Below are 11,104 nucleotides of genomic sequence, written 5' to 3' on the forward strand. Positions count from 1 at the left end.
TGATGTTGGAGCTGCCCTGCGTCTCGCTCTCCCACTACATGTATATGCAGTACAGCACAGAAAAAAAAACGAGTGATTTGCAACTGTGACTATGAACTGACATGTTTTGATGACATTCTGAAATGAGATTATTTTGTGAGTTTTAGGTTTAAATGACAAACGAGGCGAATAATTACTCCACCTTGCTGCCTTCATCTTCTCCAACAGGCCGTTGTGTTTTGTTCCTTAACGAGCGCTAACCAGCTATGAGGAGCGGGCGCTCTACCTGGAGGCCATTGTTCAGAACCACAGAGAGGTCATGACTTTTGAAGACTTTGCCTCACAGGTCTTCTCTCCGTCTCCTGGCTATCCAATGAGTGGGACAGGTGAGAACTGAACCACACTGCACCTACGTCCTCCATGTTCTTTCCACTCCATGTCCTTTTGCTTTTCTCATTCCGTCTCTCCATCCCAATGATGCTTCATCCCCCTTTCTTCATTTTCCCCTCCTCCGGGCCTCCTTGCCTCTTCTCCTGTGTTTGTCTCTCCTCCTCCTCCACAACGCACCTGTTTGCCCCTGTCCCCTCCTCCACCCCCCTCATTCTCTCCACTCTCCTTCCACGCCTACGCCCGCTGATGAATATCAAACGACGGGATCGGCTCTTCACGCCATCCGACTGACTTCAAACACTCCGCTTTCTCCGCTTCCTCAAGCCCCACTCACCCTACTTTGTTCATCTCTTCTTGTTTCAAAACTGCATCTTTCCGTGCAATTACTTTCCTATGAATATAAGCAGCCTTGTTAAATAGCAGCCGTAGAGTGCACGTTTGTGTGTGTGTGTTTGTGTGTGTGCGCGCGTCTTCATGAGCTCATTCACCAACACTTAGGGGATCCGACCGTCAAACAGCAGCTCGCGGATGTCAGCACAGCACCCTTATCAGTCCATGATGAATACAATGGAAAACGTGTCTTATCGTGTTCTTCCTTCTTGAACCAGCTCTGATCGATCTGCAACAGCACTGAAATCAATACGGGATTGCACTTTTCCACTCTATTGGATCACGACACACTCGCTCCACAATACCACACCATAGATGTCTTGTCATTTTCAAATCTGTCATTGCTGATATGCTTTAAGGGTGGGTGAATATGTATGTACTATGTCCTTCCTGTATGCTGGCATGTGAGAATTATATGTCTGAATGTGCTAGTGTGTGAAGGACTTCAGATTCTCAGACGGCAGGTGTGATATTCAGGCTGTTGCGGGCAGGCAAGAGGTAGTCGGCCACATTACCATACTGTTTGCCCAAAAAAATCTCCTCAGACCGACCTCTTGTCGCCGCCTCTCATACCCAGCACCAAACTAGCTGAAAGGGAAGGACTGAGAGGAAGAAAATACAGATGCAGAGGAATATAGTGGAGAGGGAGAGCAAGAAGCACTAGCTGCCGTAGATTATTTCAGCTATGGGTTCCTTTGTGGCTGGGAAGAGGTGGGTTAGAGAGGTTAGCCAGGCTTGAGAATAATGTTTCACAGCATGGGACATATACACTGTGTCTAATGTGAGAGGCCGTAACATAATGAAGTCTGTACGGCAGTTGAGTCACCCTCGCTGCTGCGGAAACTCGTTCTGAACAGCAATTTGTATTTCTCCGGAATCTACGTGTGTAAATGAATTACAAGATGAATGCGCGTGCGTGTGCGTGTGTGTGTGTGTGTATCCATTCATATTGTATCCAGGACTCACTTGCACCATACAATACTGTAACACAGTCACTTTCTTGTACGTTAACCATTATAACGGTGCTGTTGAGCAATTTCACAAATGGCCTTTGCTGTTTGTCATTTTAAATTCTGACTCATCTTGGGGCTCATTTGTCCAAATAACTGTGTTTAAATTTAAGTGCTGTCAAAGTAAACACATTTCTAACAATACATTTCCCGCAAAAAAAAAAGATAATAGAATATATCTATTTTATGTTATGGTGCAGCCACGGAAATGTGACATTTTGGGTTTGACTGTTTCACTGTTCATTATAAGGACCAGTTAGCTTCACTGACGTGCTGAGACAAGCAGTATGTGAATCTGTGATTTACTGTGAAATATGTGTAAATTTAAAGAAACAACAATATTTTACAGAAAAATCAAAAATGTAAGCCTAATGTATTAAGGGGGATATAAGATAACCAGCAAAATTCCCATTTGCCTAATCTAGAACCAGTGAATGTGATTTTTGCTTTAAAAAATTAAATTTATTCGTTTGTCAAAAATTGTTGCAGATCAACTTTCCATCAATCAATTAGTTGTTTAATTGACTTTAACAGTTGCTCCTAGCCTCCAGAGTTGTGTGTGTTTTCATGTATTCTTCTCAACCGTATCATTAAACTAAAGGCTGCTCTTTAGCGTCTCAAAACCAAAGGCATGTATTTAATGCTTTAGGCCACATGAATAATGCATCCAAGTATCCTTTATCGCTGTAGTTAATCATCCTGATCTTTTGTGTCCCATCAAGCATATAGCTTCAATGTGTCATTGATGGCTGGCCGACGCTGCTCCTCATTCTCACCCTTCTGAAATGTGCTTTACTGCCCTCCTCTGTGTGTGTGTGTGTGTGTGTGTGTGTGTGTGTGTGTGTGTGTGTGTGTGTGTGTGTGTGTGTGTGTGTGTGTGTGTGTGTGTGTGTGTGTGTGTGTGTGTGTGTGTGTGTGTGTGTGTGTGTGTGTGTGTGTGTGTGTGTGTGTGTGTGTGTGTGTGTGTGTGTGTGTGTGTGTGTGTGTGTGTGTGTGTGCGTGCGTGCGTGCGTGCGTGCGTGCGTGCGTGCGTGCGTGCGTGCGTGCGTGCGTGCGTGCGTGCGTGCGTGCGTGCGTGCGTGCGTGCGTGCGTGCGTCTGTCTGTACGTCCATCCTGCTCTGGCTCCCATTGCTGCCACTAACATGTCATCCATGCTCCACGACAGCGTGCAGGCGTTGGCCGGGGATGGTTTGGGACATGGAGTACCCCTGGGCCAAACTGGACTGTAAGACTCTGCCTGCTTCCTCCACACTAGGCATGACGCCCAGCCACAGCCCACCAGCATCCATCCATTCATTTAGGTCACTTTGAACCCCGCCATCATCAAATAACCGGGGGGGGCTGCGCTTGATTTAGCCCTTTTGTAAAAGAAAAGTAGGGCTCAAGTTCCAAGTCCAGATTCTGCATGCTAATTGCTAAATGACGCGCTCCCTCAGTGTTTCACCGCTTCCCCGTGAAAGGCATTTAACCCTCCGCCCTCTCCGGTCATCTCTGTACATTTTTGGGCTTTTCAGCATCCTCCACAACGTCGTCCACCATGATCCTGAATGCAACCTCACTTTGACCCTGTAACTTCACACCGGCGTCACGGCTTCCTGCATGAGCCGGTCCATCTGTCATACAGACAGTGCTCTGCCCTCGTTGTGATACACCTGCACTGCTTTGCTCACTTTTTATTGTCTTGTTTTTATGTCGTGTGTTTTCATCCTCTAAACTTTTTCTAAATGAATAGAAAGCAATACTTTTTTCCCCCCCTCATGGATAAAACAAGTTAAAATGTCCCACGACCCTCTGAGGAGCCTGGCATCTTTAACTCTCTCATCCTAACCTCACCCGAACCTCTAAAAGTAACACTGGTGATGTGTTTTGTCTGTTGTTGCCATGAGAACTGCCCACCATTCATGCAAAATTACCCTTATTTTGAAATGTGTGAATTGGACAGATTAATCAGACATTATGTCCTGAAAGGTGTCTTCAGGAAAAGAAAAAAAAAAAGGTGGCACTTCATGATTAAGTCATCACCCAAATCAGTGAACCTTGTCTGACTTTTAAACCCTCCAGTGACGACTAACCTCGACGGCACACAAGCTGTCTGAAGGTCCCGCTCGTCCGTCCCTTCAGACAGCGTTGTGTTGTGTTGTGTTCCGCTGCAGTGTGGTATAGTGTGTGTCCGCTGCTCTCACTCACATGATGCTCTACTCTTGTTTTTTCCCTTTGTAGATTAAAAATATCTTAAAGGTCCAAATACTGTATATGGCGAAGGTAAGCCCCGAGTCAGACCGGAAGCTTGTTTCCGTCCAGCGGCCTACCCCGTCGCTCGATCACTCATCCTGGCTGTTCTTCCTCCCCCACCCCTCCTTCTTTTCATTCAGCACTAACCAAGCTTTACTTACTGAGTGCTCTGACAAAGCGAAGGGGACAGAGAAATCAGGCTGTTTATTCGGGGGGTGTCCTACTGTTTAGGCCAGGCTGGTAATTGAAAGTGATGCACGGTGGGGACAATTAGCACCTGACTAAGTAGCAGCATGAACAATACGGCTACACTTCTGGCCCTCGCTTCTGCATGTGGCGCGCCTTTATCTCTTCCCCCAGCAAACACTTTTCTCTTTTCTTTCTTTCTTTCTTTTTTTCTTCTTCCCCCTCCACCCCCCTCATTTCCTCCTGTTGGAGTGTGCCTGTTTGCCCGGGGCAGACTCTGAGACTAACACCTGCCGCACTGGAAGATGTCTTTGTCATCTAAAGCCTTGTTTGAACTGCTGCGGAGGGGACCAATGGGATAGCGGGGCCATTTAAAGACCCTCTTTGTTTTCCCTCTCGCTCGGTCTCTCCCCTCTTCTCTCCATTTGAAATGAACCTCACCGTACGGCAGACTGGGCTGAGTAAAGAGCGGAAATGCTGGGTTCTTACGACGATAATAATGATACATTAGCTCCTCTGGATCTGGGCTATTTTTCCACTCAGTAACTTACTATGAAAATGAATTCTTACCTAAGGCCATACAGTGAGGAACGACGTTTAGAAGCTGATGTAACCACAGTCATTAAGTGCCTCGGTGGGAGTGATGACTGTTTAGTGCAGCATGTTTTAATGGCTGCTAAACGAAAAGGGAAGTCTGTTGAGTGGGTGGATAACTGTACCACACCACTGTCTGTGTATATTAGCTGTAATAGGTGGTTTCCTTCATCCTGTCTATCATATGTCTTTACAGCACATCCAGACAAAGTTTAGTTTATAAAACAAAGTATTTACTGTAGGAATGAGTTGAAGAATACGGGAATGCAGGAATTGTTCTGTCCATCGGGCCAGCCCACATTTTTAGCCAAGCCCAACCCTTTTTTAGATTAATATGCAGATTTGAGAATTCATGTTGGGACCCCCCCCCCCCCCCTCACCTCCCTCCCGGCCCTTCACAATACCCACACCCAATGTTTCATCCATAGCCCAGCCCTCCTCTCCCAACGAGCAGCCCTGGATGCTGCCGGTGTCCACTGTGCTGCTGAGTGTCTGTTACTCCAGCCATCTGCCATTCCTTTTAGCCGCTGCAACTTGAGATGCCTCCGAAAAAATGGCAGGAAATAAAAGGATAGGAAAGAAAATAGGCAACCAGATGCCATCTCAACAAAGCAGAAAAGTTGTTTAAACTCGGAGCACGGGGGCCGAGGCGGGTGTGGGGGGGGGGGGGGCCCTCAGTCTGGGTTTGGTCAGGGGCACACTGAGGAAGCCAGGGCAGCGTTCACAATACTTGAATACACCAGCGTTCCATGCCCACCTCCCGGCTTATTCCAGCTCGTCATCCCCTAATCATGGATGTGAAGTTTTTGAAAAAGGACAATACCTGACAATGGGCAGGCTCCACATGTTCACAACAAGAGCATAATGTGCAATTTTATTTTCATTCAAAGCATTCTGCTGTCACACTGCGAACTGAATAATTTTTTTTTTTTTTTTTTTTGTGCGCGTAGCTGCAAAGGTTACCGCTCATTTCGTTTAATACCATATAAGCATCTGGCAAAACTGTATTGGGAAGAAAGGCAGCTTCTCTTTAACAAGCTTTGCTTTTTCACAGCATGTGGAAGAGGCATGTCATTTCTGAAATATTTTTGATTTGCCTCCTCACGTCTATATTCTAATGACATAAGGGGCAGAACAAACATTGGAAGTGTGGTGAATGTTGGTGGAAATCCTATGAACTGGGTAATCTTGGTTGTGGGAGCAGCCACGTGCATGACAAAGCATGCTGGGATGAACAGCAATCACACAAAGCCCAATGAACCCCACCGCCACGTCTAACCAGCGCCGTCTCTCTCTCTCTCTCTCTCTCTCTCTCTCTCTCTCTCTCCATCGTTGTCCTTTCTATCTACCAACTCCCTGCATCTCTCTCCCAGGCTCCTTCACCGGCAGCGCGAGCACAGAAGCCGGAAACAGCACCGCAACGACGGACTCTGTCGACCAGGTTTCTCCCACAATGCCCCGTGCCACAAAGAACAGAGTTTCCGGAAAACTCCGCCGGTCAGCCAGCGCTATAAGCAAATCCTCCAACTGAGCTCTTCAACCCACCCACCCCACCACCCCCAAGTGCAGCCTTTAATCTTTTCTCGAAGAACCTCAAACACCCAGCCGTGACTGCAAGAGTTGTTTCTTTTCTGGCGAGTTCTTTGTTTTATTTAGTGTCGTATAAAGATGTAACAGGAGCATATTGCAATTTTTTAATTTAAGTGGCAATCATTGATTTCGTTGATACATTTCCATTTGTTGTGGTGTTTAACTGCTCAATCGAGATGGACATGTGACTAAACTATTTATGTTGGCCGTGGTGGTCTCAGCTTAAAGAATCGGCAGCATAGGAAGACATAGGAGTCTTAAAGCAACCTGTAATAGCAATGTCATTTTTATTCTCATGTTCGAGTGCATTCTCGATGCACTAGGGAAAGAAGTTATTACTATAGTAAGGGAGCGGGAGCCTGCTTCACTTTGTTTCCATATCTCATCGGTCTCAACACTTAATGCGATAAAGCACTGAATGATACAGCTGTAAATGGCACTATGCTGAAACTGCACACGAGATTGGTATCCATTTGTAAATGAGTCTGCCTTTATACCTCTTCCTGCACCTGCCACAACCTCTCTGTGTCAAAGACGATGTCGTCGTCCTGCTCGTTGGCACCAGTTTGGACTGTTGGTGGACCGTCTCCCTACACTGGAAAGGAGCAAACACTGATGCATGGGGAATACCTCCCCCAGAATGATCTGTACTCGCTGCACTACTACACAGACTTCCTGGGCACGGAGTCCCTGCAGTACGAGCAGTCAGAGGCTTTTTTTTTTATTGTTTTGAACCCGGACTGGACAATCAATGACGTCTTTCTAACTGGAGCTGAAAAGAAATTTGTTTTTGTTGTTCTTTTTATCACTCTAATTGTCCTTTTTTAAATGAATTCCGATGGATTGTGTCATGATTTGATTTATGCAACTCTGCTGAAATGAGAAAAGACTGCGTTTTGTAATTGTTTTCTGATGTCGTTAACATAGGCTCATGTCCGGTAATTGAATAAGTTCCTCCTGTCTCTTTCCTCTGCGATCAGTTTCCCTGTCCTGTGAAGCTGAAGACATCGACATTCCAACGTTCCCCACCAACGTGTTTGCACTCACCGTCATTGATTTCACTATAGCATTGAATGTTTCTCTTTGTTCTTGGATTTAAATTGCTTTAAATTGTATTGGTCTGTTGCTGGATGTATATAGAAGACTATCTGATGAATTATTTTTGCTGTTCTGTTGTATTATGTATTCTTGTGCTGTTTAGAGGAAAAATACCGCCAGAGCCTCAGGTGAATCTTACCTCCATGCACTGGTGTCTGTGTGTGCGTACGTGTGTGTGTGTGTGTGTGTGTGTGTGTGTGTGTGTGTGTGTGTGTGTGTGTGCGTACGTGTGTGTGTGTCTGTGTGTCTGTGTGTGCGTACGTGTGTGTGTGTGTGTGTGTGTGTGTGTGTGCGTGAGAGAGAGTGAGAGAGAGTGAGAGTTTCGGGAAGAGCTTCTCACAGTGCCTGTGTAATGTCTGTCCTGTAAGATGCTGTCCAACACCACCTTTCCTCCCCATAATCACATTTTAGTTCCTCCTCTTCGTAGTCTGAGACAAACCATGGACACCCTGCGTCACATCTCCCCGTTAGCAGCGTTAACTCAAAGCTGTTGTTTTGTTCCGTCCCCTGTGTGTCTAAAGGTCAGTGTCTTGTGCTTCCCACAACAAAAACAACAGCAGATGGATTTTGAATTGCGGGGTTCTCCGTTTAGTCTTTATTACAGGTGGTGCGCTGCTCCGTCTTTATCTGTGAATGGATCAAGTGGCACCAGCTCCTCCTCCTCCTCCGCTTTTCCCATGATCCTCTCCCCATGTCGCCTCCTGAGGCCAGAGGAGGGGCGGATGTTCTGGGTTTAGGTGGCATGCCAGAGCTGAACTCTAGCAGCCCTCCTAGCAACGGCCAGGCCGACGCTCTCGCTTCTCCAGCCTGCCCGCTCGGGGTTGTCATGGTAGCCAGGTGTCCCCCCCCCCCACACACACACACACACACACACTGTACTCTCACACCCTCTGAGGGCTCCACCCAAGCTGCAACACTATCCCCATCTGTTGCGCTGCTATGCCTTACTTTCCCCCCATGCTCTCCTGTCATCTTTCTCTCTTCCTTCACATGTCGCCTCCTTTTGTTTGTTTATTCCCCGAGCAGAAGACGGGGAATCCAAACAGCAGGAGGACGGAGGGACACATTTTTATTTTGTGCTTTTGTTTTTTGAAGAATGTATAGATATATATAGGCCCGGATCACATCTATGTTTTTTTATTTCCCCCTAAAGCCAGTTGAAGGAACCGCCCAGGATGCTGATCTTAAAGATTGTAGGTTATAGATGATGTGTGTTAAAAGGGGTCTGTGCTCCCCCTTTGGTGGCTTAGTCGCTGGAGATGTTAGTTTGGACCAAGATAAGGATTGTGTGTCTTAAATACGTGAAGATAATGAGCTCGTGTTAGGCCCTAGTATGTTCTTTTCTTTTCTTCTCGTTTCAGAAATACTTGTACATTGTGTCAAATTTGAGGGCTTGAGCGCCTTCTGAATATAAATATCTTAATGCCTGTAATATAATCTTTGTATAAGAGAAAGAGGAAAAAAATCTTGAAGATTTCATCATTACTTGTCAACATATCAAACTGTTTTTAACGACCGAAGTCCTGCTATCTTTATTAGAAATGTGAAAATTTAAACATTTCATTAAATCAATTTGAAATTCTAAGTATCTTTGTCCTTTTTCCTTCTCAAAAACACATCAGCTAATTGTGTAACCTCAGATTTTGGTGTGTGTGTGTATGTGTGTGTGTGTGTGTGCGCGCGCTGACATAATGGTGCTGTTACCATGGGCTTTCTGACCCTGGCCCAGCCACGCTAGCAGCAGCAGGGGTAACCTGACCCTCCTCCCATCTGTCTCCCCTGCTGCTCAGCCCTGCTTAGGGCAGGCCGGCATAATGGAACCTCACCGGGAGGTACAGGTGCAATGGTTGCAGCACCTACGGGTGCCCTGCCTCGCCAGGGTCACATAAAGATGCAAGACAAGCACTTGACCGTAATTGGAGCTCTAAAACTGTGTGACAGAGAGGGTGAGAAAGAAGCCTGTAATGTTGCCTCATTTTCACCCGGCTCAGCGCTATTAGACCCCAGTCATTGACAATGAGGTGATTTATAACACAACAGGCAGGGTCTGGGTGTCCCAGCCCCTCTGAGGCTGGCATTCTCTGTTAATACTACCCGATTGTATTATTCCATGTGTTTAATATTTCACACTGCTTCCCTGTAGTCACACTTCAACTATATCTCTGTCTTGATGTATTGTCACTGATGCCTTAAGGGGGAGTAACACTCATTTTTAAAAAAGTTTGTGTTTTTTTTTAAGGCCTCAGACAGGTGTATGGTATTAATGAGCAGGAACAACTCTGTGGTGGCCAAAGAGAGAGAAACAGGAGATAAAGTCAGATTGTGGAAGGGGGATTTTTTTTGATAATGCTCTGAGGTGAACATGCTGCCGACAGCATGTGTCTGTAGGTCCGAAGTGACACAGTTGGAGGCTGCCTGCTAAATTACAACTGACTTAATGCTTTACAGGTTCTGGAGGTCAGATATGAAGCCAACCGAGCCCTCATGTGTCCTAAATCAGCACAAATCGAGCTGCATGAGTCTGCCGAAGCAGACAGATGTTTTACTGCTCCAGAGGTGAGTGTGATCCACCACCTCTTTGTCCTCCCGTCATGTCCTGACATGGTATTAAGGAGGGAATTTATGATTAGCCCCTAAGTGCCTCTCTGTGGCAGCAGCGAAACGGCGTCTATTGAGCCAGTGCAGCTATGATTTACTGCGCATCAGCCTGATGAACGGGGAATCGAAGGCAAGGGTTTGTCCAAGGGCGCTCCTGAGGTTTCTTTTTCCTGTTTAGGACGACTAAATAGATTCGCACTATTTTGGAGTGTGGCCCCTGTGTTGGAGAGACGGCGCTGAAGAGAAGGGAGAAGTTTAATGCTGACATCGTTAAAGCTTTAAGGGTGTTAAATTATACCCGGGGAGCCCACCTTAGGGAGTCAACTTTGAACCACCTCATCGGGCATAAAAGCAGCATTGAAACTGCCCTTCACCTCCTTTGAACAATTGTGTTTGGAAAAGACAGAAACTGTATACATTTTTGATGAATTAAGTTCCTAAATCCATTACAATATTTAAAAATATATACTCATAAATGAAGTGTCAAGATTTGTTTTAGTTTAAAGGTAATTTTGAAAGATATTTTGCGCAAAGTTGTATGCAGGGTAATTGTCTTAGTTTGGCTCCTGAGAATGGGACCACAACAATCCGAGGCCTTATTACAACATCTCAAAGTAGTCCGTGTCATATTTAATCTTTTCTACATGTATTCGGTTTTCATGTATTATTTTGCCTTTTTGGAAATAATTCGCCTTGACTTCCCTAAAGAGAAACAATTCCAGAAACAAAAGCATTGACAACTAACACGAGGATCAACAAGCGTATTATTCAAACACTTATTAAATCCTTCACGTCTTCAACTCAAAACTCCCTTTGGAAATATGGTGATTATTGTTAAGAAATAAAGTTCATCACCGTCGTGTACTTTTTTCACTCTGAAAAAGTTATTAAGCCACCTTGAGACACGTGTCCTTTTGAAAATATTTTATTTCGATAGACAACAACGATGTACACATACAATCAAAGCGCTATAAAAGCCAACATTTAAGAAAAATAACTTGTCCTTAAAAAAGATTGCATCTAAGGTAAGAGCTTT

The 11,104-nt window shown here is 45.5% G+C and overlaps 1 protein-coding gene across 4 annotated transcripts in view; it reads left to right on the forward strand.

Annotated features, from left to right (window-relative positions):
- Positions 1 to 9,055, forward strand: part of ralgapa2 (Ral GTPase activating protein catalytic subunit alpha 2) — an 84,670-nt gene extending 75,615 nt beyond the window's left edge. For 3 of the 4 annotated variants that reach the window (XM_076107973.1, XM_076107976.1, XM_076107974.1), the window contains 2 exons: positions 244 to 365; positions 6,156 to 9,055. In XM_076107973.1, the coding sequence (XP_075964088.1) occupies positions 244 to 365; positions 6,156 to 6,313 (280 nt within the window). In that variant the 3' untranslated portion in view covers positions 6,314 to 9,055. Of the gene's footprint in view, positions 1 to 243; positions 366 to 3,990; positions 4,033 to 6,155 lie in introns of all 4 variants that reach the window. The other variant, XM_076107975.1, reaches the window with a different exon arrangement.
- The last annotated feature ends 2,049 nt before the right edge of the window (positions 9,056 to 11,104 follow it).

Source organism: Anarhichas minor, unplaced genomic scaffold, assembly GCF_050575085.1.
Source record: "Anarhichas minor isolate MPS153535 unplaced genomic scaffold, ASM5057508v1 ptg000040l, whole genome shotgun sequence".
NCBI lineage: Eukaryota > Metazoa > Chordata > Actinopteri > Perciformes > Anarhichadidae > Anarhichas > Anarhichas minor.